A 19,529-nucleotide genomic window follows, 5' to 3' on the forward strand; every position below is an offset into this window, starting at 1 on the left:
CCGGATTAGTATTTATGTTCCTGGGGGGACTCACCACCATGTTCCTGGGGGGTTAGTATCTATGTTCCTGCGGGGACTTAACACCATGTCCCGGGGAGGGTCGGGTTAGTATCTATGTTCCTGGGAGGACTCACCACCATTTTCCTGGGGTCGGGTTAGTATCCATGTTCCTGGGGGGGAGGGTTAGTATCTTTGCTCCTGGGGGGACTCACCACCATGTTCCCAATCACCATGACCATCATGAAGACGATCAGACACATGGTCTGGCCCGATACCTCCATGCAGTCCCACATGGTCTCAATCCACTCCCCACACAGCACTCGGAAAATTATGAGGAAGGCGTGGAAGAAGTCGAACATGTGCCAGCGGGGGAGAGTGCAGTCAAGTGAGATTCGGCACACGCAGTCTTTGTAGTTCTTTCCAAACAGCTGCATGCCGACCACGGCGAAGATGAAGACGATGATGGCAAGCACCAGGGTCAGGTTCCCCAGAGCCCCCACAGACCGCCCAATGATCCTGATCAGCATGTTCAGGGTCGGCCAGGACTTGGCCAGCTTAAACACTCGCATCTGAGAGACAGACCGACAGGTAGGGAGACAAGTAGGGAGACAGGTGGGAACACAGGTAGGAACACAGGAAGAGAGACAGGTAGGAAGACAGGTAGGGAGACAGGAAGAGAGACAGGTAGGTTAGACAGGTAGAAAGATAGGTAGGGAGGCAGGTATGGAGACAGGTACAGAGACAGATACGGAGACAGGTACGGTTAGAGAGAGAGAGAGAGATAAGCAATGTCTTGTCATGCCAACAAAGCTCTTTTTAAAATGTATTTATAGAATTTTTTTAAATTAATATGATCAGACAGACAAACAAACAGACAGGCAGACAGACAGACAAACAGACAGACAGACAGACAGACCAGTCTGAAGGAGCGCAGCACCGACAGCCCCTCGACGTTCGCCAGTCCGAGCTCCACTAGACTCATGGTGACAATGATGCTGTCGAAGACGTTCCAGCCCACCTGCAATCATGGTAACAGAACATCCACAGACATGCGTTACCATGGGAACACTGAGAGGAAGTAGAAACATCAGTGATGACAGACTTCAGTCTAAGTTAACGTCCTTCCCGTCTGTGTGCTTCCACCTCTGAGTGAAAAGGCTTCTAAGAACTCAACTGATATTTTTTAGTTTTCCTCAATATTGGCGCCACCATGACGTCATAGCTGCATGACGTCATATCTGCTACATCGTGATAGCTGCTAGATCACGCCATAGCTGCTACATTGTCATAGCTGCATGACGTCATACATGATCAAACAGGGCAGACACGTAAATCTCTGACAGTCTATCACGTGACGGGTGTTCTCACTCAATAACATGGCAGCTCCAACTTACTCACATTCCAACTTACTAACTAACTAACTTAGTCACTAAAAAATGTATTAACTTACTAACTCATTAAGGACGCATCAACAGCGTCATATCTGCTACATCGTGATAGCTGCTACATCACGCCATAGCTGCTACATTGTCATAGCTGCATGACGTCATACATGATCAAACAGGGCAGACACGTTAATCTCTGAAAGTCTATCACGTAACGGGTGTTCTCACTCAATAACATGGCAGCTCCAACTTACTCACATTCCAACTTACTAACTTACTAACTTAGTCACTAAAAAATGTATTAACTTACTAACTCATTAAGGACGCATCAACAGCGATACAAGTGGCTAAGGTTAGCTAAACAAAGTGCAAATGCTACGGTTCAAAAACATAGTAACAGGACCTTGAAAGGTTTGGTGACTGACACTAGAGAGTTAGCATTAGCATTAGCCTCCTGATTGTTATGGTGACTGACACTAGAGAGTTAGCATTAGCATTAGCTTTCTGATTTTTATGGTGACTGACATTAGAGAGTTAGCATTAGCATTAGCCTCCTGATTATCATGGTGACTGACACTAGAGAGTTAACATTAGGATTAGCCTCCTGATTCTTATTAAATATCATTAATATTCAAAAGTTTGATTTCGGTTATACACTCAGATGCAGAAAGCTGCTGCTACGTGATGAGTCTGACCTGGAAGTAGTAATACGGGTCCATGGCCAGAAGTTTGAAGACCATCTCAGCTGTGAAGATCACTGTAAACACCTGAGGGGGGGCAGAGTTACCTTTAGTCACATCTTTGACTTATTTCACCTCTTTTACTTTCTATGAGTCACTTTTAGTAGATTCATTTTACTCAAACACTTAGTGATTTCATCTGAACAAATAATACAGAATATCAACATCTATTGATTGCAGATGTTGAGTAGACAATAACGACATTGTTCAATGTCTACTCAAGTAGAATTGAATGTTGAATTCAATTGAGTTGAGTAATTGTTTTAAAAAGTAAGAGTACTTTTCCTGTGTGGTTGATCTGAAGGTGTGCCTGTCTCACCACCAGATGGCAGTCCTATCCTACTGGGGACATGTTGCAGGGTTGACATCTGGACTATGGAGTCCACTGATGGATGGATGTCAATAGAAGGGAAGTTATGTATGATATAGCTGAGTTGTGTTGTTACCAGAGGTCTCTGTCTGTGTGGTTGATCCTGAAGGTGTGCCTGTCTCACCACCAGATGGCAGTCCTGTCCCACTAGGGACATGCTGCAGGGAGTTAATCCTGAAGGTGTGCCTGTCTCACCACCAGATGGCAGTCCTGTCACACTAGAGACATGCTCCAGGGGGTTGATCCTGAAGGTGTGCCTGTCTTCCCACCAGATGGCAGTCCTGTCCCACTAGGGACATTCTGCAGGGAGTTGATCCTGAAGGTTTGCCTGTCTCACCACCAGATGGAAGTCCTGTCCCTCTAGGGACATGCTGCAGGGAGTTGATCCTGAAGGTGGGCCTATCTCACCACCAGATGGAAGTCCTGTCCCACTGGTGACATACTGCAGGGTTGACATCTAGACTCCAGAGTCCACTGATGGATTGGAGTCAATAGAAGGGCAGCTGTGTTGTGTTGTTACCAGAGTCTCTGTCTGTGGCTCACTATGTATTCAAGTATTATGAGTATTTAAGACCTGTGTGCCTTTACCAACACAGTTGTCCATCACTGTGTTCCTCTGGTTAAGTTTGAGGGATTTAACCTCTTGACAAACACTTGGAAATCCATGCTTTTCTTGCCTACATTTTTACCCCCATAAAGTGATGTAGTTCCCACATCCTTTGGCTCTCTGGGATGACCCTGAGGTCATTGGGAAGTTAACACTCTCAATTTGTTGTTTCTAGTGGCAGTGTGACACTAGGCCTTACTGACACAGAGCTACAGAGGTTAGAATAGAGAATCTCTATTTCTGTCCAAGTAAATCATCTGTAAAATTATTAAAAAGCACTACTGTAAGCATATTACATGGGATATATACTAAAATGGTACCCTAGCAACATGTCTCAACTTAGAAAAGAAAAAATCCAGAAAAAAATTACTTATAAAATGGATTTTATATGAATTTATTTCTACAAATATGTCTGTGCGTTTTTCTTATTTCTAAAAAAGCCATAAAAGTGCAAAATATAAAATTTCTCAAACACATCTACATCACACACACACATGAATTAACTACATACATAAATTTATAGGAATAAGTAATTATTATTTGATGAAATGGTGAAATGCCATAAGAAGGCCTTATTTTTTGCTTTGAAACAGCTAGAGCCCTGGAGCTACCAACCTACATCACTCAAAAGCTTATGCTTCAGGCTTTCTGCTAAGGGGCTGAGCTTATTGGCAGCTCGATGTGATCAGACAATACATGCGATCAAAACACAAAAATGATGTACTATCTTGGGTTCTCTACGTTGAAACTTGGCCAGAAACTACAAGATTGTGAGGGGACCAGCCAATTATGGATTACAAAGCTTGGATATTCTAACACCTTGGAGTGATGTAGGTAAACAAAGTTTTTGCAGTTTGTTTACCGCTGTGGCTAAAGACACGAGGAGACAGGTAGGAAAACACACTCGATTTAGACTTGAATCTTTCTGGGTTTCTTTACTTCATAACGTGATTATAACCGCTGTGTCACCTTCTGCTATGGGTGTGGGCTCAATGGAATCATGGCACTTTAAGCTTTCAAATGATGTGCTGCATGAGCGTGTTTATAAAGATTTAGGGGTTGCAATATATGACTGAAGAAAACATTGTCTCAAACTTCCCGGTGCCGGGAACGATAGTCTGAACAGGTTATTGTTGCTCCCTTTTCTTTAGCATGTCAGTGTCTGTGGCATTCTCCTTCAGCCATCATCTCAGATTAATTCACTTCTTTTGATTTATTGTCTTTCAAAATGATTAATTCAGTAGTTTGTAGGTAGTGTTTTATTTCATTCGTCAACACCCACAGCCAACGATTTATTGTCGTTCCAATACCATCCGTCTTTATTATTTATTCAGTCACGTTGTTCCCATTTTCACTAGATTTTTCTTTAGATTTCTGTCTCTTTAGATCTCTTTCTCTAGATCTTTATAACTCTGAAAAATGAGCTTCCAAACTGTTTAAACCCCCCAAATCCAAAAGTCAAACGTCAATCGGACTATTAGGGCAGTGTGTGAAGGAGTATTATATTGTAGTATTATATATATACATAAAATATTTAACTCCTTTCTTTTTTTTCCATGTCCTGTAAACAACATCTAGTAATACCACCCTACCCCTGCCCTGGGTTAGTGTCTAACCCTAACAAACAGGTGACCCCACTGGGCAAATAGAACCATTTCCTCATCACTGACCAGATTTCCAATGCTGAGAAGCTCCTGGAAGTCCTCGGTCATTGGATAGTGCTCCATGGCCATAAAGACGGTGTTGAGGACGATGCAGATGGTGATGCCAAGGTCCACAAACGGGTCCATGACGATGGTGTAGAGCCACGATTTGAGCCACCGCCAACAGCTGCAGCAGTTCCACTTGAGGAAGATGTCAGCAAAGGCGTACCAACACGGAGGGCACGGCCTCTGGTCATCAGCGAACTCTGGAACACACAGCAGGGTCGTCAAGGTGGCACCCAATCCCAGCAGAGTGTTTCTGATTGGCTAGGAGAAGCTGGGGCTGTCATGTGACATGTGATTAACCCTAACTGGTCATCAGACGCCGCCTACCAAGAGCCTGGCTCTGTCCGAGTTTTCTTCCTAAAAGGGAGTTTTTCCTCGCCACTGTCGCACTGTTGCTTGCTCTGGAGGAAACTAATAGAACTGCTGTGTCATTGTAAATTCTGGAGTGTGGTCTAGACCTGCTCTATCTGTATAGTGTCTCGAGATAAGTCTTGTTGTGAATTGATACTATAATAAAACTGAATTGAATTGATGGTTTACCTTCCATGGCAGTATGTTCTTGCTCATGTTGGACTGCGTCTCCAGATGAATCCTCCGCCCTGCAGGCCGCCTGCTGGAACAGAAGAAGAAGAAGAGAAGCTGCTGATTGGCCCGTTGATATAACCATGGTGATGATGGATCTTCTGATGGTCTAACCTCCTCCTGTCTCTTCTTCAGCAGCTCCAGGATCTGAGCGTACTCTTCCTCCTTCTGTTTGGCCTCGGCCATGTTGGCCTCGTTCTGCTCGGCGTACGCCATGGCAACCACGGCCAGGATCAGGTTAATGAGGTAGAACGAGCCGAGGAAGATAATGACCACAAAGAAGATCATGTAGGTTTTACCTGCTGCTCGCAGCGTCTGCAGACAGACAGGTGGTAGACAGACAGACAGGTGGGCAGACAGGGAGACAGACAGATGGTAGACAGACAGACAGGTGGTAGACAGGCAGACAGACAGGTGGAAGACAGACAGAGAGACAGACAGGAAGGCAGGCAGACAGATGGTAGACAGACAGACAGGTGGTAGACAGGCAGACAGACAGGTGGAAGACAGACAGGAAGGCAGGCAGACAGACAGACAGAAAGGTGGTAGACAGACAGCCAGAGACACAAAGAGGCAGGAAGGTGAGAGACAGATACTTGTCTTTTTTTAAATGGTCGGTCCACCTTGGTCTGTGAACAATAATCAGACCGAGACGAACCCCTCCCCCCAACTAACCCTGTAAACCCTATATGAACCGGCCCCCCCACTAACCCTGTCTAAGCTGTATGAACCTGCCCCCCCCCCCACTGACCAGCTGGAAGAGGTTTTCCCAGAAGTCCTGGGTCATCAGTCTGAACAGAGCCAGGAAGGCCCACCCAAATGAGTCGTAGCTGGTGTAGCCGTAGTTAGGGTTTCTCCCTGCTTTCAGACAGACGTATCCATCTGGACAGACCCTGAACGCATCACAGCATCACTGTTATTCATAGAATAGAGTAGACCCTGAACGCATCACGGCATCACTGTTATTCATAGTATAGAAAAGACCCTGAACACATCACAGCATCACTATTATTTATAGTATAGAATAGACCCTAAACACATCACAGCATCACTATTATTTATAGTATAGAGTAGACCCTGATCGCATCATATCATTACTATTTTTATATATTACAAAGTTTAATGATAGTTATTTTGATGTTGTTGCTATTAAACGTACCCGGCGTCCGAACTGTTCCCACATAGCAGAGCATCGAGTTGACCCGGCAGGAAGTAGAAGTTCTCTACAGACAGACAGACAGACAGACAGACAGACAGAAGGACAGACCCACAGACAGACAGACAGACAGAGAATTATTAGTCAAATTTCACTTGATCACAACGTAATTGGACACAGCTTCATCAGAGCTTGAAGTCAACAGATTGACTTTGGTAATAAACACAATGGCAACCATCACCTTACGGTTGTTGAGAGGTCCCTACAAACCTAAGGGCTAGTCATCTAGACCTGCGCTATCTGTAAATTATAGAGCGGTCTAGATCTGCTCTATCTGTAAATTATAGAGCGGTCTAGATCTGCTCTATCTGTAAATTATAGAGTGGTCTAGACCTGCTCTATCTGTAAATTATAGAGTGGTCTAGACCTACTCTATCTCTAAAGTGTCTTAAGATAACTCTTGTTACGATTTGGTATTTTAAATAAAATGGAGTTAAATTAACAAACATATTCATACTTGGGTTGTTGATGAACTCGTTGTAATCAAAGTCATCGCTTCCTGTCCTGTTGCTGTGGGTGTCATTGCCATGGTAAGTGGTGTTAAGACCAATGTCAGACGTGTGGTTGCTAAGCAACTGTGGCGGCATCAAGACACATTTTTGCCGCAGGTTTCCCATGAAGAGCTGCAGGCCAATCAAAGCGAAGACGCAGAGGCAGAACACGGTCAGAATCATGACATCAGCTAGCTTCTTCACTGATTGGATCAGAGCTCCGACAATTGTCTTCAGACCTGGGGGGGGGGGGGGGGGGGGGGGGGGGGGGGGGGGGGGGGCATATTACAGCGTGTTCTCATGAACCATTCATACACATGGCTGTGACATGTCCATGTCCCAGAAGTGTTTTCATCCAAACAACAAGTCATGTTGGTGTCGGACTAATTAACTCTAACTCTACGGTAACGGCCTCTGTGTCTAAATGTAGCTGTTGTATTATATGCTCATTTGGAAAAACTGTACACTGTCTAACCATAGGGAGAAAAATAAGAAAAGGATTTTATGTCTGTCAGTTTGTATTGCTTACACACACACACACACACACAAACACACAGACACACACACACACACACACACACACAAACAAACACACACCAGGGATGACTGTGATGGTCTTCAGAGCTCGAAGGACTCTGAACGTCCTCAGCACAGAAACATTTCCCAGATCGATGAACTCGGTCAGGTATCTGAAACAGAGAGAAACATCATCATCATCACGGTCATCTGACCCAGAAACTAAGATACACACCGCGGCTACTACATGGATCAACATGTTGGGTGAGTGAGGTTTACGCCATGCTGATGACCATAAAGTCCAGCCAGTTCCACGGGTCTTTGAGGAAGGTGAAGCCTCCAACACAGAATCCTCGCGACACCACTTTGATTGTTGCTTCAAACGTGTAAATGAATGTAAAGATGTACCTTTTCAACAACAGAGAAACACAAAAAAAAGACTGTTAGCGTGTGTGTGTGTGCAACAGTCTGTGTGTGTGTGTGTGTGTATCATTGCGTGTGTTGACTCACTCAACGGCTTTGCTCCACGCTGGAGGATGACTCATAGTCATAAACGCACAGTTGGTGATGATCGTCAACATAATGAACAAACTGAATAAAGTATTGGTTTTAAGGAAAAAAAGTATCATCAGCTGATCATTTGTCAATAAGCTGCAGACTGGCCAATCAGAGAGGAGCACAGTGTGATGGATAAAGGATATTTAGGACATTTAGAGTTTTAAGGAACAAAATCTCTATCAGGGTTATTAAAAAAAATTTTTTTACAGTACGGGCCAAAAGTTTGGTTACACCTTCTCATTCAATATGTTTTCTTTATTTTAATAGCTATTTACATTGTAGACAGAACAACTGGTAAGAGGAGACTGAATCAGGCCTTCATGGTCCAATAGCAGCTAGGAAACCACGGCTAAGGAGAGGAAACAAGCAGAAGCGATCTGTTTGGACCAGAAACACAAGGAATGGACATTAGACCAGTGAAATCTGGGCTCTGATCTGATGATTCCAGGTTTGAGATCTTTGGTTCCAAACGCGTGTCTTTGTGTGAAGGAGAAAAGGTGACGGATGATTCTACATCCTGGTTTCCACCATGAAGCATGGTGGAGGAGATGTGATGGGGGGGGCTTTGCTTGTGACACTGTTGGGGATTTATTCCAAACTGAATTTATGACATGTTTTCAGTTATTTCTACTTTTCTGTTAATTCAATAATTCTGATGATGCCTTCAGTGATAATCTGCAATGGAAATAGTCATGAAGGAAACGCATTCAAGGAGAAGGTGTAACCAAACCTTTGACCTGTACTGTATGTAAATATAAAAAATATACATAAAGGATATGAGTGGATGAGGATCTTGATAGCGATGGTCCGTAGCTGACTGAACGGACTCAGAAGGTAACAGGCTGGCTCGGCGTTAAAACGGTAGATTATGTTACCTTTACCAATCACGATGAATGTCTGCAGAGAGACAGACAGGTCAGAGAAACAGACAGGTCAGTGAGACAGACAGGTCACAGAGAGTCACAGCCAGGTCAGAGAGAGTCACAGACAGGTCAGAGAGACAAACAGGTCAGAGACAGACAGGTCAGAGAGAGTCACAGACAGGTCAGAGAGACAGACAGGTCAGAGAGAGTTACAGACAGGTCAGAGAGAGTCACAGACAGGTCAGAGAGAGTTACAGACAGGTCAGAGAGAGTCACAGACAGGTCAGAGAGAGTCACAGACAGGTCAAAGAGACAGACAGATCAGTGAGAGTCACAGACCGGTCAGAGAGACAGACAGGTCAGAGATAGTCACAGACAGGTCAGAGAGAGACAGACAAGTCAGAGAGAGACATAGACAGGTCAGAGAGACAGACAGGTCAGAGACACACAGACAGGTCAAAGAGAGACAGACAGGTCAGAGAGACACACACAAGTCGGAGAGAGAGACAGGTCAGAGACAGAGGCAGGTCAGAGAGATAGACCGGTCAAAGAGAAAGAGAAAGACAGATCAGAGAGAGAGAGACAGGTCAGAGAGAGAGAGACAGGCTCAGTAGAGGCAGGAAGACATGTAAATGTAGCAGTAAAACCAGAGATGCCCATCATCCTCGACTGGGAGACGTTGCCTTCACTAAGAAACAATAATAATAATAATAATAATAATAATAATAATAATAATAATAATAATAATAATAATGAAAATAATGTTATCACCAGAGAAGACACCTATGTTTTTATATGTGATATGTACAGAATAGGGTTTTTGTGTAAACTGCTTTAGTAACAACATGTTTGTTTGTTTTGTTCATGCCAATAAAGCAAACTGAATTAATTGGATTCTGACTCCTGCAACTGAACCTTAGTCCCGCTCCACGTTCTGTGATGCCATCATCTGCTACACTCTGCGGTGCCCAGCTACGTCCTGCTACGTCCTGCTGTGCCTTGTAATGCTGCACATCGTCCTGCCATGCCATGAACTACTACAAAGAAATGCTACCAACTACTATTTCTTTCTATTTTTGTTATTTCCACTCTTCATTCTAACCCCAACCGGTCGTCAGACACCGCCTACCATGAGCCTGGGTCTGTCCGAGGTTTCTGCCTTAAAGGAAGTTTTTCCTCGCCACTGTTGCACTGTTGCTTGCTCTGGAGGAGACTACTAGAACTGTTGGGTCCTTGTAAATTATGGAGTGTGGTCTATCTGTAAAGTGTCTTGAGATAACTCTTGTTATGAATTGATACTATAAATAAAATTGAATTTAATTGAATTATAACCTAACCTAACTCTCACCTAACCTAGCCATAACCTATGCCATAACTTGAATTGAATTGAATTGAACCTGAGATTAAAAATTTATAATTTATTAATCTAAACTGATCAGTCTCCTGTCGCCACAGAGGGAAATATCTTTTATCACAGACAGAGAGACCTTCTGTGATTGGTAGAAGGGATCCAGCTCCTCCAATGGGGTGTTAAACAGCTCAGGGGGCGGGTCTCCATAGATGAATGGCAGGGGCTTCCCAGCCTCGAGATCGCTGGCTGGTTTAGGAAGATCTTCCTCTGCAATCTGTCAATCAGAAAGACAGCCAATCACAATTAAAATCAGAAAGACAGACAGTCAGAGAGAAAGATAGACAGTCAGATATACAGTCAGATAGACAGCCAGGGAGACAGTCAGATAGACCAGGGGTTCCCAAAACTTTCAGCCCACGACCCCCAAAGTAACGGTGCAACTGACTTGCGACCCCCCCCAATATAAACGTATATAAACATTGCGCGCAACCGCGCACGCACTATAGGCGTATCCAAACACGAGCATATTGACAACACAAAATAACACAACAGCCATAACATTATTCTACAGTTATTCACTCATTACTTTAATTTGAACTTAACCTCACCTAATGAGATGGATGTGCAATATGTTTGGAGCACAGCAAATCCAGTCTTGGTTTGATGTCAGAGACCGCTACTCGGAGGTCATCCTCCAAATTCTATCACGATCTGTATTTATTTTTAAGGTACATCAGTGCTGAGAAAGTCTTTTCGCACAAGTAGGTAGTGCCAAACGGCATCAGCACATCCAAAGATAAAAGATAAAACACCATAATACCACAACAACTCATCTGTAAACTTGACAAACTGGGACTAAGTACCTACCTCTGCAACTGGCTACTGGACTTCCTCTGTCAGAGGCCTCAAGTAGTATGGGTTGGAAATAATATCTCAAGCAGCATCACACTGAGCACAGGGGCCCCTCAAGGCTGCGTGCTAAGCCCGCTGCTCTTCACCCTGCCACCTGTACTTCCTGCGGAAACTCAGGCGAGTAAGTGCTCCACCAGCCATCATGACAACATTCTACCGAGGCACCATTGAGAGCATCCTCTCTAGCTGTATTGCTGTGTGGGGCGGAAGCTGCACTGATTATAACAGGAAAGCCCTGCAGCGCATAGTGAACACAGCTGGAAGGATCATTGGTGCTTCACTCCCCTCCCTGAAAGACATTTACACATCCCACCTCACCCGCAAGGCCACCACAATTGGGAGTAATTCAAGTCAACCCGCTCACAATTTGTTTGATCAACTGCCCTCTGGAAAGAGGTACAGAAGCCTGCGCTCCCGCACCACCAGACTCACAAACAGCTTCATACACCAGGCTGTTAGGATGCTGAACTCTCTCCCCCCTCTACCCTCAGTTACATGAATATCCTTGACTTTGGACCCAAAATGGCTGCCTTGCCTTGCAATACTCAACTTTTACACTTGCACACTTTTTGTTGTCCTGAAAACACTTGAGAACACATTTCTGCTGCTCTACATAACCAGCACCACTATGCTACCGCCTGTCTTTTTGTACATTACATAGACTGTCGACAGTATGCATAATTGCACATTTTTAAAACAAATTTTGCCGCTTTTATTTTCCTCATTGTATATATCTTCTTATTTTTTACTTTTTTTATGTTGTTTACTTGAATGTTATGTTTGTCTGTGGACCAAATTTGTTATAAATGTCTTGTCACCGTGGGATGGAGGGAAACGCAATTTCGATTTCTTTGTATGTTTTTGACATGTGAAGAAATTGACAATAAAGCAGACTTTGACTTTGACTTTGACAAAGCCGCCCTTGATAGCTGTGGGTATTCCCTCTCAACTGAAATCCAAAACTCAGCCAGCGTCTTGGAATTAAACGCTGTTTTCAAGGTTCGGTCGCTTGACAGTTCAACCAATGCGTCCTCCAGCTCGGATGTAAGATGATTTGCCCTTGTTTCAGTGAATGGTGATCTTATCCAGTCATTTTGTTCTGGAGCTGTTTCCTCCGGGAAATACCTGTTGAAGTGTTCCAGGAGGGCTTGAAGGTGGGTAGTGATAGGCTTTTTCACCATGTCAACACTCAGTTCGTTTTCATCCATGAATTCAACCAGCTCAGAAAACCTATCAATGCTACTCACTTCAACACGCTCAATCCAACGCTGGAGTTTTCTCATGAATGCGTGGATTTTAACATTCAGCGACAGGATGCTTGTATTTTCATTCAGTTTTTCAAATATGCAAGACAAATACGCTAACCTTGTTAACCAGTCAGGATCAGCGAGATGGTCAGCGAGCTGGGACCTGTGCTCCATCAGAAATAGTCACACTTCATCAGTCAATAGTCAATAGTCACAGCTCATACAGGCGGCTGAGTACATTCGAAAGCCACCTGACCTCTGTATGGAACAGCAGGCCCTCATGCTCCGATCCCAGTTCATTACAGAGAGTGGCAAACAACCTGATAGTGAGTGGACGTGCTTTTATATAGTTCACAATTTTTATTGCAGTCTCAAGAACATGTTTAAGTTGTGGGTCAAGTGTTTTGCTTGCAAGTGCTTCTCTGTGTATAATGCAGTGGGTGAACTTTACGTGAGGCGCCACTTGTAAGACTCTTGCTTTAAGTCCTTTCTTTCTCCCCAGCATCGCTCCAGCACGGTCTGTACACACACCAACGCACTCGTCCCAAGACAGTCCCTCTTCTTGAAGTTTATCGTCGAGTTTGGTGAAAATGTCTTCGCCTGTGCAAAACAACATGTCCTCATTAAGTTTTCCGTCAAAACTGTATGTGACGAATACAAGCAGCTGGGCAGAGTTTGAGACATCAGTTGTTTTATCTAACTGTAAAGCGTATTTCACTTTCTTCACTCTGTCAACCAGCTGACACTTCATGTCCTGGGCCATGTCCGAGATGCGTCGGGCGATAGTCCCGTTAGACAGCGGTACTGATTCTAGCTCTCGGGCCAGTTTATCTCCATGCATAGCCTGACTCATAGCTCAAAGCAGCAGGTTTGATAAGGGTTTCCCCGATCGTGTGTGGCTTTTTTGCCTGTGCAATTAAATATGCCACTTCATAAGATGCCTTTTGAGCTTTGACAGGGACTGTTGTTTGTTTAGTTTGGACTTTCTTTTGGCCTAGCAACTCCAGCTCCTTTCGCTGGAAAAAATCTACTGGTTTAGCAGCGAGAGAGGGGTGCTTGGTTTTCAAGTGTCTTAGCATTTTTACAGGCTTTTGGCTTTCATGTGCAAGCACCTTGGTGCACACTACACATTGGGGATGTTGTACTTCGTTGAAAATGACACATGTGAATCCATACTGGATAAATTCCTCTCGATACTTTCGACACTTGGAGGAAGGCTGATCCGACTGCTTATGCCAGTCTCTACCTGTACCAGAGGTCGATGGCTTTTCTGACGGTGGTGCTTCTCTGCTCTTCTCCGCTGGACTCTCCGCTGCCCTCTCTGGTGGGCCCTCCGGTAGGGTCTTTGCTGGCTTCTCTGCTTTGTCTTTGGACGATGTTAACCAACGTTTCATTTTGACAAAATGATGTTATAATGTTCTAAGCGTAAAGCCTAAAAATATCCCACGTGCATATGTTGGAATGTTTAGCATGGCGCTGTACACTGACCTGCTACAACTGATTCTCTCGCTAACATGTTGTAAATCTGTCGCAATGACTTCAGGGGTCAGAGTGGTCAAAGAAAATCAAAAGAGCTGTTCCCTTTTTATTTATTAACTTTAGTTTTATTTTAAACTTAGCCACTAGTTTTATCTTGTGTTAAAATGATGGCTAACATATGCTATTTCTAATCGTTTTTTAATTTTAATTTTAATTTCTGGAAATCAACTTGCAACCCCCCCTCTTTGGCTTGCGACCCCCCCTGTGGGTCGCGATCCCCACTTTGGGAATCCCTGAGATAGACAGACAGATAAACAGTCTGAGAGACAGACATTAAGATAGACAGTCTGAGAAACAGACAGAGAGACACTTAGTCAGATAAACAGTCAGAGATACAGACAGACAGATACACAGTCTGAGAGACAGACAGTCAGATAGACAGTCAGAGAGACAGACAGACAGATAGAAGGACAGTCAGACAGACAGTGACTCCACATGACTCATACAAACACAACAATGCGATCTTAAATCAATGACTGCGTTGCATGTCAGGCTGCACATGAAACACTATGTTGCTATCAGACCCAAAGCCAATCTGCACGCTCTACATTTCATATAGTTCTCAGCAGTGATCAGGAATGAAAATCTGCAAAACTTTGCGGACTAATTTCTGCTTAAGGAGATGTGTTACCCTTTTGAAATTCGATTTTAATTGGTTTAAACGTGCCTAACAGCTCTGAACTGGTTTTAATCTGACAGTGTCTATGAGTAGGAGCAACGGTCTTTGTACTGTGAGCATGTAGTAATAGTGTGTAATACTAGTGTTGTGTTCCCCAACAGTGGATATATGTCTCATCTCATCTTCCTTCTTGCTGGTTATAGCATGTTTTGAATCCTGTGATTGTACCTCAATGTTCTTCTCCTTCCTCCTCTGGCGCTCCTTCTCCTCCACTTCCTGTCGTTTTTGTATTTCCTCCAGCGAGGATGGTGTGAATCGTCTGAAGATCTCTGAACCAACAGGGGGTAGTACAAGCGCCATGCTGGCATTATGCAGCGCTGCCCCAACTCCACAGTCTCCTAGCAACCGCCTCCTGCAGCAAGAGGAAGGGGAAAGTTAAAGTTACCGGACACTGAAAGACAGGATTACTGTCCACACACAACAAACCATCAATGAGATCATCCTATCAGAAAGGGCCGTCCACTGGTTGACTGAACCCTGATGGCTGGCGTAACAGACGAACCAGGGCACCCACACTTACTACATGAGTGTTCACCAGCCAAGAAGTACCAAAGATACGGACTACCCTTGGTGTTCTCCTCATTCAAGTGAAGCAAGTATTGGGACTGCCACAGCGTAACAACATAGAGAGATCAGTGTGTGTGCCCTTTAGCTTCATAGGCAGGTCTATGTGCAAACCGTCTGCATAATGATGAAACAACAAGTTGTACCTGTCTATTATTGCCCCTGAAGGCAATATAAATAAGGAAAAGAGGAGGGGGCCATAAATGGATCCCTGTGGTACCAGACAAGAGAGAGAAGAAGTCACTGATCATTACAAAGAAGGTCCTGTTGGCCAAATAAGAGCTGCTCCATTTAATTGCTGAGCCTGGGACGCCTGATGGGGAAGGCGGGAGAGGACAGCTATGATGTCCAATAGAAAGCAGCACAGCACCGGCATCTGAAGATTGCTAACACCGCCGGGACGCAACATAAAACCAGACGTTTTTTTTACTGTATGAAGAAGACTTCTTCAAAAACCTCAGAAAGAAAAGGCAGATGAGAGACTCACGCTTCTTGAATACAAAATAAAAATAGACCCAGAGCTGCTCAAAGTAACACACACACACACACACACTTGTCTCTTGTGTCTTTACGGCTTCACCCCACCCTTACGTTGCCATGGCAGCTGCAGCTGTTGGGAGTTATCAGTTAGCCTCTGGTGTAAAGTTGCAGTTGCTGTCACACGGACACACATACACACACACGCACACACACACACACACACACACCCACACACACACACACACACAAACACACAAACACACATACACACACACACCGTAATTCATTCCTCTATGTGTTCCTACATGATTTCCTTTCAGCCCCTCCTCAGCGCCTTCTGATCAACCACTAACCTCTACTTGTCTCCTTGTCTTCTCTCCTCTACTTGCCTACTTGTCTCCTTTAGTAGGCGTTTGGATCACAGTCGGCTGTTGTTATAAACGTCAATCAGTTTCATTAATTACTAAAATATTGATGGAAGTAAAACATTGATTGAGTCAATGGCCGTTATTGTCAGGAATGAACTGATCACTGTTGTTGATCATTCTTCAGAGTTTATAATACAATGATCACACGCTCTCAGGTAGCGCCCCTACATGCCAAAGCTGTTCTTCTGTACCTGTCTGTCTGTCCGTCTGTCTTTCTGTCTGTCTCTCAGATCATGTGTCAGCTTAGTAACTGCTGGTTCCCACAAATATTAGGCTTCAAGCGGCTAAATACAGCAACACACACACACACAAGCACACACACACACACACACACACACGTGTTTTGGTTCCTCAAACCCAGTTGCTCATGATCTTAAAACCCTTTTGAACTCTTTTGGTCTTAACCAGTGAGTGGAAGGGCCACACCTTTGATCTCATCATGTCCTACGGGCTTTCACTTTCACTCAGTGAAATAACTGAAACTGGCATCTCAGATCCCCGTCAGGGTGGAGATCAGTGTCCTCCACCTATTTAGCCTGTCTCCTCAGCTTCTAGGCACCGCTGCATCTCCTCCTCTTCAGCTGGAGAGTTAGCCTCTGCGTTTGTGGGCTCACAGTTTTATGTAAAGCATGGTCTGATCTCTCCATCTTCCCCAGGTCACCTTCTCTCTGTTCCCCTCTACATGCACTGACATCCTAGATTCTATTCCCCTCATCGGATTAAATCTGTTAAACCTAAGGCGGATCCCTGGCTAAATGACACAAAGGGCCCTTAGGCAACACTGCAAACGAGCTCAACAAAGATGGAAGAAAGACAGTTTCCAGGTATATTAAGGGACTGCCTAGCTGAATAAGAGAACGCTGTCTCACATCCAAGGCAGAGCACCAACTGAGAACATCAAGCCAACATGGAAGGGTGTTTGATGAAAAGATGTCAACACCATGGGGCTGTATCTCCTTGCTTCTTGCTGGGGTGCAAAGATTACACCCCATTACCCCTCTAGCCTATGGGATGCTGAGTTATGCCAGAGTAAAATGCATGCTAACATGTCACTTGGGACTTTGATGAGTCAGTTATGCTCTCTTACAGAGGACACTGACACGGCAGCCAGCTGAATTCATTTAGGCTTACGAGTCTTCTCGTTCACTACGATCTGCAAATAAAAATCAGCTGTTTCTAGGCGAGAAATGTCTCAGAGTCTTCAGACACCCAGCACGGCCTGCAGGTGAACACTGACAACTATCAAATGTTGTGACACCCGTCAAACTACATTTCAAGCCATCACTGGGATTCCCTGTCCCAGTCCTATCCTCCACACTGCAGCAGCTGCTCTCACCAGCAGCTGCTCAGCCTAAAACAGTGAAACAATGAAACAGAGAAACAGAGAAACAGAGAAACAGTGAAACAATGAAACAGAGAAACAGTGAAACAGAGAAACAATGAAACAATGAAACAATGAAACAACGAAACAGAGAAACAACGAAACAGAGAAACAGTGAAACAGTGAAACAGTGAAACAGTGAAACAATGAAACGATGAAAAAGAAAAACAGTGAAACAGAGAAACAGAGAAACAGAGAAACAGTGAAACAGTGAAACAGTGAAACAGTGAAACAATAAAACAAAGAAACAGTGAAACAATGAAACGATGAAACAGAGAAACAGAGAAACAGTGAAACAGTGAAACAGTGAAACAGTGAAACAGTGAAACAATGAAACAGTGAAACAATGAAACAGTGACAGCTTCCAGCATCTTAGTAGCAGCATGACATTTAAATGTCAGCAGTTACTGTGGCATTGTGCCAGAGGTTGCAGCAGCTACACACACAGACACACACACCAGCTACACAAACAGACACACACAGCAGCTACACACACAGACACACACAGCAGCTACACACACAGACACACACAGCAGCTACACAAACAGACACACACAGCAGCTACACACAAAGAAACACACAGACACACACAGACACACACAGCGGCTACCCACAGAAGCAGACGAGGCAGCTACCTGTGGAAGTCTCTGTATTGTGTTGAGTCCCGAAGAGCATTATGCCAGGTCTGAACAGTGGTAGCTGTCGGGGTCAAGCAGGTGCCACGATCTGTAAATTTACCCCAGAATCTCACCCGGGGCTGGTCCCATGCCATGCATAGCAGGAGCTCCAGCAGCATCTGGCTGTTTCATGAGGCAGCTGTCACCAAACCAAGAGCTGTCACAAACAGCGGTGCAACCGGGGTTCCCACAACACGGCCTCTACCAGCTTCCTATCACTCTTTCTCTAGTGTACCAAGAGGGCTCCACAAGCAGCGGTAGCTCCAAAAACCTTTTCCAAGCACTTATTAGATCTACTGTTTTTGCATGTATTTTAACTTTTTTATTAATTTACTTATATCCATTTAGTATGTATTTATTTATTCCAGTGCCAGTTGGAGGTGTGACATGATTTTACTGACCACTGGCTACTGTCTCGCTTACCATTTTATCATGTTTTGGTCTATTACGCATGCCTTTCTCTCCATAAAATCCGTTCCTTGTCTAGCGTTCTTGCCATACCTGGGGTTCGTACCCCACCCTCCCGAGTTCTGGGGGAGTCAAAACTGCCCCTACACTACCAATCCATCTGCCAGATGTAGAAAAGCAGCCCATCCATTGAAGTAAATTATAAAACCCAAACTTCTCAGAACTCCATCTACCTCTTTCCCTCAGATCAACAGGCTAGTGCCAAAAAATTTAAACCCTCAGAACCTAAATCCTAACCCTAACCCAACCCTAACCCTGACCCCCTAACCCTGACCCGTGCCCCTCCCAGTGCCCATCCAGGTCCGTGGGTTTCAACCCAAACCTAACCCCTAACCCCCTAATCCTAACCTAACCCTGAACCTAACCTAACCTGACCATAACCCTAACTTAACCATAACCTAACCATACCCTAACACCCAACCCTAACCCTAACTATAACTATATTAGCGGACCTAATCCTTGACAATCCATAGTTGGGACGAGGAGCCAGAGTCCCAGTATAACACACTTCTCTGCTCCTTTATTCCAGGTGTTACCTAGTAAAAACCCCATTGTGATGGTGTCTGCCCCCCGACCATTGAAATTATTTAAATCAAAGGTAGACAGTAGAGGAGCTGTGCATGAAAACCTCATAACAATTAAAACCACAAGTGCAATAGTGCAAAAGCCTGGTCCATACTCTGAATTCTTATCCAAATTTGCAGAGTTTCTGTCAAACTTAGTGCTAAAAACGGACAAAGTTATTATTGTAGGGGATTTTAATATT

General features: G+C 44.3%; 1 protein-coding gene across 3 annotated transcripts in view; it reads right to left on the bottom strand.

Annotated features, from left to right (window-relative positions):
• scn4ab (sodium channel, voltage-gated, type IV, alpha, b) overlaps positions 1–19,529 on the bottom strand; it is a 45,694-nt gene that overhangs the window by 14,941 nt on the left and 11,224 nt on the right. For all 3 annotated transcript variants that reach the window (XM_034866373.1, XM_034866372.1, XM_034866371.1), the window contains exons 2-16: positions 14,934–15,117; positions 10,525–10,662; positions 8,953–9,071; positions 8,127–8,216; positions 7,896–8,024; positions 7,698–7,789; positions 7,067–7,339; positions 6,553–6,616; positions 6,145–6,286; positions 5,508–5,708; positions 5,352–5,424; positions 4,773–5,011; positions 2,081–2,152; positions 917–1,018; positions 213–569 (exon numbers count right to left, since the gene is read on the bottom strand). In XM_034866373.1, the coding sequence (XP_034722264.1) occupies positions 213–569; positions 917–1,018; positions 2,081–2,152; positions 4,773–5,011; positions 5,352–5,424; positions 5,508–5,708; positions 6,145–6,286; positions 6,553–6,616; positions 7,067–7,339; positions 7,698–7,789; positions 7,896–8,024; positions 8,127–8,216; positions 8,953–9,071; positions 10,525–10,662; positions 14,934–15,065 (2,223 nt within the window). In that variant the 5' untranslated portion in view covers positions 15,066–15,117. The remainder of the gene's footprint in view (positions 1–212; positions 570–916; positions 1,019–2,080; positions 2,153–4,772; positions 5,012–5,351; positions 5,425–5,507; positions 5,709–6,144; positions 6,287–6,552; positions 6,617–7,066; positions 7,340–7,697; positions 7,790–7,895; positions 8,025–8,126; positions 8,217–8,952; positions 9,072–10,524; positions 10,663–14,933; positions 15,118–19,529) is intronic.

This window comes from Etheostoma cragini, unplaced genomic scaffold, assembly GCF_013103735.1.
Source record: "Etheostoma cragini isolate CJK2018 unplaced genomic scaffold, CSU_Ecrag_1.0 ScbMSFa_528, whole genome shotgun sequence".
NCBI lineage: Eukaryota > Metazoa > Chordata > Actinopteri > Perciformes > Percidae > Etheostoma > Etheostoma cragini.